Source organism: Salvelinus fontinalis, chromosome 3, assembly GCF_029448725.1.
Source record: "Salvelinus fontinalis isolate EN_2023a chromosome 3, ASM2944872v1, whole genome shotgun sequence".
NCBI classification, from domain to species: Eukaryota; Metazoa; Chordata; class Actinopteri; order Salmoniformes; family Salmonidae; genus Salvelinus; species Salvelinus fontinalis.
Window position 1 is genome coordinate 2,739,291 of NC_074667.1, and position 14,002 is coordinate 2,753,292.

A 14,002-nucleotide genomic window follows, 5' to 3' on the forward strand; every position below is an offset into this window, starting at 1 on the left:
CTGTAACTTGTGCTGGAAGATACTGTAATCCTACTTGATGAATGTTTTGAATTAAAATGACCTACTGTATAATAATACATACACAAACTCTATTTTTGACCAAAAACAAACCACACAAGACAAGTTTTGAAAAAAAGGAAGAGTAGCCCAAATATTCCCAAAGGCGCTAAATGACAGTGATCTTGAAAGCAGTCAACGGAAGAATTGGAGACTGACATTGAAGGGACAGTCCAAGTAGGAAAGCCACACCAGAAGTGTTCCACAACAAACTACCTCTTCACGTGGAGTTGTGATTATGTCCTTTTTCCCCCGTTTCACGATAGCGTTTCTCTTGTGTCTGGGCGTGAGTCGCATTTCCTGTTTGAACTACGGCATGAGGCAGCCCACAAACAAACACACCACAGTGACAGCAGAAACAACACAAGACACAAGAAGGCTTTGATATGGATTTGTGTTTCAACTTATTAGCCAAAGTCTATGAGAAGTAGCCTGGTGCCAGATTTGTATGTATGCGCTGCATGAGCCAACATCTCGGACTATAGCCTAGTCAGAATCATTTGGATTCAGCACACAGGCTACAGATCTGGGATCAGGTGACGAGAAGTGACCGTTTCAGACTGAGTTAGACACAGGTTATATAAACCCTATGAGAGAGATCTACTGTAACCACAGGTGTGTCAGTAAAACTCTAGCTGCTATAAATAGGCATTGGATTGTCGTGCTGATTGGGCTCTTACGATGGCACACTGGGATTAATAGTGAGGACGAACTGGGGCGCACATAGATAGACATCTAAACATTCACACGACTGTCAATGCTAAACAAGGGAAACCCTTCCAAACAAGATTGAGAATATATCATCTCTGTCAGCTGGACTTAACTACCCTGTGAAATGTAAGACATTGAAAATAAGACTAGTTCTTAGAATTTCCTGTGGCATGATGTCACCAATACATGCATATTAAAACCACTCTTAGTGATCCAGTTCAACAGTACATCATGCATATTAAAACCACTTCTAGTGATCCAGTTCAACAGTACATCATGTATATTAAAACCACTTCTAGTGATCCGGTTCAACAGTACATCATGCATATTAAAACACCTTTTAGTGATCCAGTTCAACAGTACATCATGCATATTAAAACCACTTCTAGTGATCCAGTTCAACAGTACATCATGCATATTAAAACCACTTCTAGTGATCCAGTTCAACAGTACATCATGCATATTAAAACCACTTTTAGTGATCCAGTTCAACAGTACATCATGCATATTAAAACCACTTCTAGTGATCCAGTTCAACAGTACATCATGCATATTAAAACCCCTTCTAGTGATCCAGTTCAACAGTACATCATGCATATTAAAACCACTTCTAGTGATCCAGTTCAACAGTACATCATGCATATTAAAACCACTTCTAGTGATCCAGTTCAACAGTACATCATGCATATTAAAACCCCTTTTAGTGATCCAGTTCAACAGTACATCATGCATATTAAAACACCTTTTAGTGATCCAGTTCAACAGTACATCATGCATATTAAAACCACTTTTAGTGATCCAGTTCAACAGTACATCATGCATATTAAAACACCTTTTAGTAATCCAGTTCAACAGTACATCATGCATATTAAAACCACTTTTAGTGATCCAGTTCAACAGTACATCATGCATATTAAAACCACTCTTAGTGATCCAGTTCAACAGAGCTCATCGATAGCCTGGGAAAACAACTAATCTCTGCAAGAGTAGCTTAGTATATTTTTGTCTATCAATAAGTGTTGTTGGTGTTGAAAAGACAACTAGTCCTTCTGGTCTTTTCCTACCAGCACTGACTTGGCTGATAGCTTCTTTACTGAGGAAAAATGTACTTGCGACAATGTTGATATGTGGTGACAACGGTGATATTCTCACCAAGCTATCTTAAGGTAAGTTGCTCTGGATAAGAGAGTCTGCTAAATGACTAAAATGTCAAATAAGACATTGTAGTGAAAACAATCCTGCAAATCACAGACAGCCAATGAGAGTCCAATCGCTGCTTAGCCTAATCTAAGACGGATCAACATGGTTCTTTTCCACAAGTGTACTGTACACCGCAAGCACATAACACAGCCAGACCTTTACAGCATCAGTTACAACATTCACATACCACACACACTAGTGTTGTCATGATACCAAAAATGTGACTTTGATAACGATACCAGGATTAGTAGTATCATAGTATCATGATACCATCACTATACTCAATATCAAAAACGATACCAAAACGATACCACGGCTAAAAAAGGCGCATTGGCCAAATGTACAGAATGGCACTTGATCCAGATCGCCATGACTGCGTTAATGAATCAATTATACAATCATACAATTTGACTTAGTTTTTACTAATCTAAATACATAACATAGTGGTAGTCATTTATTTTGAATGGTAAATCTCTATTGATAAACTGGGTAAATCAAGATGTAGCCTAGGCCTATTCACAATACATATTAAGAAATCATAGCCACCCCCGTTTTTATATATATATATTTAAAAATGGCTCTGCCTTTTGGGCCCCTTATGTGCTTGGGCTCCGAGGATTCAGCCCCTGTAAGCACCTGTATTAATCAGGCGCTGGGAGTGTGTGCATGCTGGTTTCGGCTGATTCAATGTGGTAACGGATGAAAAACAATCCATTTCCCTTCCATTTGTGGCCTTGTTTTATTGTACTGATCAACAACATTTGCATAGAGGAAGCAATATGTTCTTTTATAAATGTGCGCGCTGTGTCTTCACCATTTAATGATGTCATTCAAACACAGTGACAGAGACAGGAGAGACCTGAGGCGAGGGAGACCGAGTGAATGAATAACGTTTTTTGGCAATGATTGTATGGTTTTTGGTGACAATCAGCTTTGTAATCAGCATATTTTGCATTATGGTTTGCATTACTATCACAAACAAAGTCCTAGGGTAGGGAATTGATAACTTCAGCTGTAAGCTAGCAAGGAAAGTTAGCCTACAAAGCTGGAAGCTAAAAAGTTACCTTATTACATTGTAAAGTGTTCTAGCCTGTAATGAGCATTGTTTTGCGGACAGTAATTAACAGTTGCACAACTTCTACGTGATGTGTTGCATTATTCAAGTGTGTTAACTTCTGTGCAGCATGAGAGGAGAGCTAACATGATGCAGACTCCCAGTGTGAGCAGTGGTTCCTCAGGACAGGCTAGCAATGGGTAAGTGAAGCAGGCACGGTGCTCTCGTGCTATAAGTGGACCGGCTGTGCTGATAGACTTGATCCTCTCTCAATCAGTAAACGACGTGAGACACATTTGACAGAAGGACCGAAAGTACTGAACCGTTTTTCATGTTCTAGTATAGAAAAAGCACAGAAGTTTGGGTATACCGCGCAACACTAACACACACTGCCAACTACTTCCTTACCTCTTTCTTGCGGTTCTTGAGCATGTTCTGGAACTTGGACAGCTCCTTGTCCTGCTCGGCCTTGATGCGCTTGGCCTCGTCCCTCAGCCGGTTGGTGTGCTCCTGCTCCAGCCTCTCGATGGTCTGCTTCTGCTGTCTCTCCAGGTTCTCCACTTCCTGGTCGTAGTGGCGCTTCTTACTCTGTAGAAGGAGGATGTCATTTTGATTCGGTGTCAGTTCGTCACTTTCGCTAGAAATATAACTAGTTTTCAAACACTGGTCATCAATAAAAGATTGGCATATTACAGAAAGCAATGGCATTTCAATGGCATCCCGTTTGCCTTGGATTTACTAGCTGGCTAGTGGATTCAGTCTCTGTCTAAACTGTGAGTGGCAGGTTGACTGACATACAGGAGGATTTACCTAGTCCAGAAATAAGTCATGACGTAACAGGAGCAAAAGGCACATGGAAGCTGTGGTGTGGACGGGACATACCTCTGTAATACTGGGCAGGGACCAACTGGTCTTACTGGGCTAATTCAGTTTACTGTTTCACAGTCATGTGTGGTTTAGCATGCTCCTTCAGGATTGGTTGTGACCACACCAGTAGGCAATCTTCTGTCACTGTGCTAGGTTGGACACAGTGTGACTGGGGCCAGGGTCGCGAATAGGCAATTATAGTACTACAGCACTACATGCAATTACAGTACTACACGGTACCGTTCAATAGGTCTCAAAGCACCTCCCATTGAGGCTTTGACAAAATAGATAGTGACTCACGGTCGTCTCCTGTTCGAAGCGGCGGCATATCTGCTCTTTCTGCTGCTGCAGTTTATTGCTGAGCTGCTGCTGGGCCCTCTGTTCCTCTTTTTGCAGGAAACGCAGCTCCCTCAGCTCCTGACGCCTGGGAGAGGAGGGGGAAAAAACCATGAGAGAGGAACATCTTTTTCTCCAAAAGGAGATTAAACAACCCAAAGCAATGGAGGAAGGGTCTCTCTCAAGAGACCAATGAAAACGTTATAGAACAAGATATCTCTATGCATGCGACTCAGTAGCACTTTGATATGCAAATGAACTGAGGACAAAAGGGGGTGCAACTCAATATTAGGAAGGTGTTAATGTTTTGTACACTCAATATACTAAAATAGCTACATTCACTAGTTCATGCAGTTCAGTTAAGCTTGAGCTTAGGCTCTAATACTGCAGGAGCTTATACTGCAGGTGAGATGGATTATATCTTTGCATAGTATTGGCATATATTTCAATGCATAATGCTCAAAATGCTAATTAATGTAAATGAATCTTTACCTGAGGAACCTCATCTCCTCGTTCTTGGTGTCATTGTCGGTGATGATCTTCGACGTCGTCACGCTAACCTCGACTCCATCCACCACGAACCTACGGGTCTTCTTCAGTGTCTTCTTCTGGCGCTTGGTGTCCTGAAAAACAAAATGGTGGCACTAAATATACCATCAATATACTGTAGTTGGACTACTTCATGGGATAAAGCGGTCACTATAAACATTACAATTCATAAGCATTTATAACACCGATAATAATGTATGAAGCATTTATAATGGTGTATTCATGAGGGTTATTACTGGATTACTTAGCTATTACCAATGGATTTGATCAAAGACATCCTCTAAAGAGAGTGTATTGTGATGCCGTACCTGTATGGAGAGGGGTCCTGGCTCCTTGGTTTTGGTCAGGAAGCTGGAGATGGACAGGTTCATGTCTATGCTGCCGTTATCTGCAGCAGAACTACTCCCAGAGTCCGAATCCCTCTCCTTCTCATCCTTAGACTTCCCTGGAGTCCCTGTCTCCGCAGTTGGCTTATACTCCACTCTCTCTTTCTCTCCTTCCTCCTCTTTACAGACCGCTGGAGATGCAGGTGTGAGTTTGTCTTCCACCTTAGTCTCCTCTGGGTTTGTCACGGTAACCTTTGCTTCCCTGCTAAGCTCCTCGTTGGCTGGTTCCTCCTCAACTTCCATCTTGTCTCCTGTTGGCTTTTCCTTGGCCTCTGACCCTTCTGCGGTGATCTCATTCGCCTGGACCTCAGCTGTGTCCACTTCCTTTTCATCTTGATTGGATATTGCCAGTTGTTCCATCTCCTTGTCGGCTATGGTGACTTCAGCATTGGAAACGGTTCCGTCTGGTTGGGGCTCTGCTGGTTTCTCAGCTGGTTCTGAAGAAGCGATCTCACTGGGTTCTGTTGGGGAAACCTCTGTTATTTCTGGAACCTTCTCCTCCTCTTCCTTCACCTCTACTGGTTTCTCACTGGCTTCTGTTGTCTCTCCATTTATTGCAACACCAAGGGTCTCATCCATTTTCTCCACTTCTGCAGGGACAGCAGGCTCCTCGACCAAGCTAGTGTCCACAACCAGGTTCTCCTCTGGTTTGACGACGCTTGGTTCAGGGACCTTTTCAACAATCTGTGGTGTTAGAATAACCGGTTCAGCCTTCTCCGGTAAAGACTCCAAGATGGAGGCTGAGGGAGACTGAGGGAGCTTCTCATCGTCCGAGCTGGCAACACTGGCATCGGACGGTGCACGTTTGTGACCCTGAAGAAAACGGGATGAAAATCAAAATGTAGGTTAAAATAATCAATAGATAATGTCTGGATTAGCTTTCAAATAATAGAACTGTGGGAATGATTCTAAATAAATCCTTTTGTCAAGTCCGTACAGACTGCAGCCTGTTCTTTATAATAAACGACGAAGACCACCGAAGAATACACACTGTACCTTCTATAACGTTTCGCACTCTTTCGTGTGGTTATTTTTCTAACTGAGCTGTCTGTGGTGTAACATACCCGATGTGTCTCTCCATCCTCCTCCTCCTCCTCTTCCTCCTTGTGTTCCTCAATCTCCTCGTAAACCTCAGCCTTTGCTTCAGCGATCAGCTCCCTCAGCGGTCTGCTGTCTGTCACAGTACTCAAAAATGGATGCTGCAATGATAAAAAAAAAAGATGCATAATATTGAGGACACTTTTAGATATGAAGACTACTATGTCCTCTTGAAGTGTACTACTTACGCCGCATCTGAAAAGACAACATAAATATTTGTGCGATTTCAATATCGCAGTTAAAGAGGTGCAATTGAGACACATCACACAAATCAAGATACACCATTTAAAGAATAACACAGTGTACAAAACATGACACAGACTGACCAGGTGAATCCAGGTGAAAGCTATGATCCCTTATTGATGTCACCAGTTAAATCCACTTCAATCAGTGTCGATGAAGGGGAGGAGACAGGTTAAAGAAGGATTTTGAAGCCTTGAGACAATTCAGACATGGATTGTGTCTGTCTGCCATTCAGAGGGTGAAAAGGGCAAGACAAAATATTTAAGTGCCTTTGAATGGGTTATGATAGTAAGGGGCCAGGCGCACCAGTTTGAGTGTGTCAAGAACTGCAACGCTGCTGGGTTTTTCACACTCAACAGTTTCCTGTGTGTATCAAGAATGGTCCACCACTCAAAGGACATCCAGCCAACTTGACAACTGTGGGAAGCATTGGAGTCAACATGGGCCAGCATCCCTCTGGAACACTTTCTAAACCTTGTAGTCCATGCCTCGACGAGTTGAGCATGTTCTGAGGGCAAAATGGGGTGCAACTCAACAGTATGAATGTGTTCCTAATGTTTTGTCCACTCAGTGTATATTTAGTCAAAAATGTGAAGTACAATCTTCATAACAACTCAAAACAATCTGATTAATACACAAAGCACACTGTTCCCTACTTTAAGGTACTGCAGTCATAATGCATCCCTTTTCCAAACACCAAAACCAAAGTCTTACCTTATCCTTCTTTTGCCAGGACACCTGCTGAACATAATCGCCGGCCTAAGAATATGCAGCTTCTTCGCTATCAACAAGTTCGTTGGTGGTATACTACTATTCAGTATTTTATAACGATACTCCTGTTGTACTGTCCCACACTGAGCTCATGTGTGTTTATGTCCTCCGTACGCCTTATAGTCTTACCGTCCGTCTGGAAGTCATTCTGTCTAGCTTGGCGGTCGCTCTTTAAACCCTTTCGGAAAGAAAAGCCTGTTGTGCTGACGGAGGCGCAGAGGGGATAAGTAAGTGTCGTTAGCGCGCTAGCTAGCACACCAGGTACCTGGCTGACACAGATGTACCTTAGATGCACCGGCTGAGCAGCTACCGGATCATGATCAGGGCCAATATGGCCATGTATTTAATTTGACAGCTGGCCGTGGGGCGGAGTGCTGTGCTAGGGGGCGGGGGGGTGAGGGAAAAAACAGGAGGAGGTGGGGTGAGGAGGAGAGGAGGTGGGCTGAGGAGGAGAGGAGGTGGGGTGAGGGAACAAAGGGGAAAGTGAGGACAAAAGGGGGCAACAGGTGTGTCACCATTACCTGTAGAAGTTGTGCCACATTCCATCTGTTGTCCACATTCTTATCGAGGCACTTTCTTAGGAAATCACTGAACTCTGGAGACCTGAAGAGAGTGAATGGGGATCACTTATAATAACTACAACATTGAAAATGGGCTACAATTAAACAGTGTCATGTATAGAACCATCTCAACAGATATGGCAGGTGGAGAGAGGAGTGAATTAGTGATATAATCTCTCTAGGCAAGAAAGTGCAAGAAGAGAAACATGGTGCAGAGTGACAGCGTATCAAAGGGGCATTTCTTCCTTCCCATTTAATTGAAGGTTCCTGAGGCCAAACCTAGACAGAAATAACTTGTCTGCCAGGCTGCCACATCCCTGACTGACACGCCAGACTTACCAGCGCGACGGCTGCATCAGGGTAGGAGGATCGGCCTTGGCTATTTTCAGCAGGACTCTCATAGGGTTCATCTCGTGGTTGGGAGGCTCAATCTGGGCCATCTCGATCAGAGTCACCCCCAGGGACCAGATGTCAGCCTTGTAGTCGTACGGGCGGTCCTTAAACGTCTCACACATCACCACCTCCGGGGCCATCCTGGGAAGAACCAATCAGAGGAAAGGAAATGTTTCAGTGAAATATGAATGACCAATGAAAAAGGGACAAAATATATTAGGTGAAACGCAAATGACTATGAAACGAATTGTGTGGAAATGTGGAATTGTAGCATTTTTTGGACAGTAATATTGGGATTTTGTAAGGTTTCAATAAATTGAAATGCAAGTAAATATTTGTTTGGGGGAATACATTAAAAAGTATATCAAGATGAGTGGCCAATTCAGAAGAATGGGGAGAAAGAGTCATTTGATGAATTACGACAACATGACATGTTTTCATGCTTGACTCACCAGTATGGCGTCCCGATGAAAGAGTCTCTCCTCTGTAGTGTTTTGGTATTTTTGGCCGACACACCAAAGTCAGCTGAAACACAGATGGGAAACAGTGCTTCTATTAGCAACTAGGGTACAACATGTTGTTGTTGTTCATAAGAATTAACCTAAACCAGGGGTATTCATCCTGGGGTCCGCGGCCCCCTAGAGGTACTGCAGGGGGTCCGCAAAAATATACACAGTATATATATTGAAGTGATTTTCATCATTTATTTATTTTTTTACTTGTGTTTATCGCTAGCATCAACAGAATATTTTTTAAATGACATACACTACCGTTAAAAAGTTTGGGGTCACTTAGAAAATGTCCTTGTTTTTGAAAGAAAAGCATTAAAATAACAAAATTGATCAGAAATACAGTGTAGACATTGTTCATGTTGTAAATAACTATTGTAGTTGGAAACGGCTGATTTTTGATGGAATATCTACATAGGTGTACAGAGGCCCATTATCAGCAACCATCACTCCTGTGTTCCAATGGCACGTTGTGTTAGCTATTCCAAGTTTATCATTTTAAAAGGCTAATTTATCATTAGAAAACCCCTTTGCAATTATGTTAGCACAGCTGAAACCTGTTGTCCTGATTAAAGAAGCATTACAACGGGCCTTCTTTAGACTAGTTGAGTATTCTTTCAAGAACAAGGACATTTCTAAGTGACCCCGAACTTTTGAACAGTAGAGTACCTACAGTAGAAAATAGGATATTATCTTATTTCTAATGATGTCAACTTTATTTCTCAACTCCTAACATCGAGCAAATTACACTCACTGTATCTGACATAGGCTTTGAAAATGCATCCGCGAATAGGCTACTAGTGTGGCAAGTGCCGCTGACTGCTGGTAAGCTTTCTTGACTTGGACATACATGTTTGCCTACACATGGCTAACCTTTGTGTAAAAATGTGATTGGTGTCACCATTCTAGCTAATAGGCTATGTTCAGGACCACAATGGAAATAAGTCCCAGACTTTATGTGTTATCCCCTGTGATTTCACTCATGTGCATGTGTCTTTTTCAGGTGTGATTGTTTTTTTAATATGGTCAAATGAATAAAAATGTGGCCTCCTGAGTGGCGCAGCGGTCTAAGGCACTGCATCTCAGTGCAAGAGGCGTCACTACAGTCCCTGGTTTGAATCCAGGCTTTATCACACCCGGCCATGATTGGGAGTCCCATACGTCGGCGTACAATTGGCCCAGCTTCGTCCGGGTTTGACAGTCATTGTAAATAAGAATTTGTTCTGTACTGACTTGCCTAGTTAAATAAAGGTTACATTTAAAAAATAATAAACCAAACAATTATGTGAGAGTTCCTCTTCCAATTATAACACAGCTAGAAGGAGCCAGATGTCTCACCGGATGTATACATCTGAAGCATCCGCTTAAAACTACCAAATATAACGATGAGAGGAAGTCCAGTGGCGGGAAGCGGGAGAAGCTGAAGCTAGATGAAACTTGCCGACATTCAACAAATGTACTCATTGATTAAACAATACAGTTCTCTTCCAAAAAACGACAATATCTGTTATGAACAGAGTGCCCTAAGTTTTGTAGACTTGACCCTTTAGAAACAATTAGAAAAAATGGCATTGATTAGGAGTGCAAGAGCGAATGGAGTTATTGCACACCCTCAGTTCACAGACTAGGCGTTCCCTAACAGAAATATGCAAATACATGCTAGAACGTGCCAATAGGATTGCGCTAGCTGGTGCTTGGCTCTGCCCAAACCTGGCTTGTTCTGCCCATTAAGCTTATTTTTCTCCCATTGGGAACAACACTGGTGGTGTATCTTGGGTTAGTTACCAGCATCTTTGATTATGATGTGGGAGGTCAAAATAATGAAAATCTACCAAATCTATTAATTGAAACATGTTAACTACTTATTCTTGCCAGTATTATTCACCTGATAAGACAAGACATGTGACATTTTGTTTTCTGCTAACGTATGATAGTGGCCCCAGGGTTACTGGCTTTCCTGGGAGGGGGTCCCTGGGCAAGAAAATGTTGAAGACCCCTGGCGTAAGCCAATCTATACAAGTTAAACAATTGTTTCTGAAATACATTTAGGTCTTCAGCCAAATCCAGGCTTATTCAAAAGCATATCAGTAATCATGTTAGCGACACACAACATGCAACAACAAAACTTATTTTTACGTAACGAGTGCATCTGGACAATGACATCATGTGTTGTTTATAACAGAGTGTGTGTGTGTGTGTGTGTGTATGTACGTGTTTTTGTGTGTGTTTGTGATTAATCTTTCACACAAAGTCTCTCACTGCCTGTCACTGACATGCAAACAGGCACTTTCACAGCCACCTTTGTTGTCACTGTACTGATACAAACCCTACTTTGTTCTGCATTATCACATCAAGCCTGTTACAGGCACAAAGTTATGACTCATCCTAATACACAACCTACTGCATGATGAGTCTCCACTGTGTGGAGCACCCCTCACTGTGTACCAACATGACAGAACAATGATGACATGCAGGTTTTCCTAACACGCAATCGATTTGTAGGCAGTTAGCATTGCCATAACTGAGTGACATAAGTGATTCGTAGATGACGGCTACAATATTACGTGATGGAATATTTCTGTCTGCATATTGTGTTATAAATGTTATGATAAACCTAACAAACAAATAGCCCCTTATTCCTCTTTATTTTCTTCCACATCTGCGCTAAACATATTTGGTGTTTTATAGCGGTGATATCATGCATTTATTTTGACTAAATGCACCAATAGGTGCACTCTCTAACATCCAAGAATGCACTTCTACGGTGTATCCAAAAACTCCCCCTGACCCTATTAAAATCTGCAATATGTAACTATTTGGTGAACATAGAAATGTCACATAGAAATGTGAGTTATAAATTGTTCTCATTGACAGCAAGTCTAAGAAGCGGTAGATCTGTTCTGTGTGTGCTATTTCTATGATTCCCATTCTTATGCTTAGTTTTTGTGTCTTTTACTTTTGGTTTTGTACACCAGCTTCAAACGCTGACAATATGGTTGCAGTCATTGCAGCTAAAGGTGGTACAACCAGTTATTGAGTGTAAGGGGGAAATTCCTTTTTCACACAGGGGAATTGTTTGTTGCATAACTTTGTTAATTCAAGAAATAAGTATCCATTTGATTGGTTATTTGTAAACTCAGGTTCCCTTTATCTAATATTAGGTTTTGGTTGAAGATCTGATAACATGCAGCATAAAAAAAAATATGCAAAAACAGGGGCAAATACTTTTTCAAGGCACTGTACAATATTTTGGATTATTGAAAATGTATTTCACAGCGGTTTAGATGGTACAATGATTCTCTACACACGGCTTGTTTTGTCACAAACTGAAATTAGGCTAACTATTATAATTTTAGCAACCAGGAAATGGTGGAGCGACAGCCGGATAGCCTTTTTCCTAAGAGTGTACGGTGGTTCATTCCACCTTAGTGGTGTGCATTTTTACTATGACTATGACTATGTCTTCTACTAAAGGACTAAATGTACATGTTAAGCACAGATAGTTGGTTAGGACAGTGGTTTTCAAACCTCTCCTAGGGGACCCCTGGACGTTTCACAATGTTGTTGTAGCCCTGAACTACATCACCTGAAACACCTATCCAGGGGTTTGATTGTTGACAAGTTGCGTCAGGTGTGCTAGCTGTGGAATAGTTCTAATACATGGAACGGCTGCGGGTCCCCAGGGAGAGGTTTGTGAAACACAGGGTTAGGTAACTCCCAGCCCCTCTTCCCCGGTCTCTTACCCAGTTTGACGTCTCCGTTCAGGGATAGCAGGATGTTCCCAGCCTTCAGGTCTCTGTGGATCACCTTGTTGTCGTGGAGGTAGAGGAGGGCCTGGAGGGTCTGCTTACACACCACCCGGATCTGGGGCTCTGTCAGGGGCCTCTCTAGCTCTGAGGGACCGGGGCCACAAACACATACTTAGCATTCCTCCTCACACACTGGGTTTCACTCACACTGGGCTTCACTCACGCAGTCATGCAGTCGCAGTCACACACACACCCTCAGTAACAGGACTGAGCTGGCTTACGGCTGTATCAATGAAGAATGTTAATATTGATACCTTATCAATGTAGTATGAGGGTGGTCTACATCGTGTTGGTGCTAATCACTGGTAGTTCAACATCAGTTAACTGTTACTATACTGTTTTATATTTTGTATATTTCAGTCACATAATGTTAAATACATTACCATTGTTATCAATGATTTATCACTCATCTGCTTATCATATTCTTTAGAAGTAGGATGTAGGAAGACTGACTCACCCAGCATGACGGCATCCACCGCTCCACCTGCACAGAACTCTATCAGGATCTACAAAATAACAGAAGAATGGTTACAGTAGATCCAGTACAGTGGATTAAAGAAAACTAACAGCATTCATCTAATGAGGTAAAAATACCATAACAGCTTAAATACCATAGTAACAGGTAAACATACCATACATTTTACAACAAACACTAGTACTTTGAGTGTTTACAGCTATACAAAGACCCTTTTCCATTGTACTATAGGCCAAGAAGTCACTGTGTCATGTGGTCTTTGTCAATGGAGTCCTGTCTGGACCCAGTAGCCTTACAATTCAATGCAAAGGGTCTTAAAGGGTCTCAAGTTCAATGGTATCAAGATGCAACACACTCTACCTATCCATCACGTAGGCCTAAGTTGTTACACTATGGACCAGCAACCTTCTCCCCTCCATACTTAAAAGCCCCCCCCCCTCCGCCCCCCTTGTCACCTGCTTCATATACAAACAACACTTTTAAAAGTCTCCTTTTTTTAAAGACCAAACTCCCCGGTCTGTGGCCCATATTCTTAGAGTGTCTCAGAGTAGGAGTTCTAATCTAGGATCAGTTTTCCCTTTTAAAGCAATGAATGAATTTGATTATATGGACATTAGAGAGGACCTGATCTTAGATCAGAACTCCTACGCAGACGTTTTGTGTATAGAGGCCCTGCTGTGTAAAACAATTTGAAAGTGGGTTGTACAGTGAATCTCCTCCTGCCCAGGTTCAGTGAGTGAAACCTGCCGAGCCTTAAATGGTTTCAAGGAGCTCTCAATACGGCTGCCTTGTGCCGCTGAGGTAAGAGGATTGGCCAGAGGGGCCATTCTGTTGCTTTGTTCTGAAGGCTTCCTCAGAGTATACACATGCAGCCTAGCCTAGCGTAGCTAGCCAGAACTTAGCCCTTTCCCCAAATAGGATTAGGAGTTTCCATGCACGCCTCAGGTGGGAGGGGGCTATCTTTAGCTGTAGCAGCGATGAGGC

The 14,002-nt window shown here is 42.4% G+C and overlaps 1 protein-coding gene across 1 annotated transcript in view; it reads right to left on the bottom strand.

The window, feature by feature from the left end:
* Positions 1-14,002, bottom strand: part of LOC129836158 (serine/threonine-protein kinase 10-like) — a 32,934-nt gene that overhangs the window by 11,121 nt on the left and 7,811 nt on the right. Inside the window, exons 3-12 of the mRNA XM_055902000.1 lie at positions 13,001-13,049; positions 12,478-12,627; positions 8,678-8,750; positions 8,172-8,366; positions 7,794-7,875; positions 6,225-6,359; positions 5,083-5,973; positions 4,718-4,848; positions 4,190-4,313; positions 3,431-3,610 (exon numbers count right to left, since the gene is read on the bottom strand). Of these exons, the coding sequence (XP_055757975.1) occupies positions 3,431-3,610; positions 4,190-4,313; positions 4,718-4,848; positions 5,083-5,973; positions 6,225-6,359; positions 7,794-7,875; positions 8,172-8,366; positions 8,678-8,750; positions 12,478-12,627; positions 13,001-13,049 (2,010 nt within the window). The remainder of the gene's footprint in view (positions 1-3,430; positions 3,611-4,189; positions 4,314-4,717; positions 4,849-5,082; positions 5,974-6,224; positions 6,360-7,793; positions 7,876-8,171; positions 8,367-8,677; positions 8,751-12,477; positions 12,628-13,000; positions 13,050-14,002) is intronic.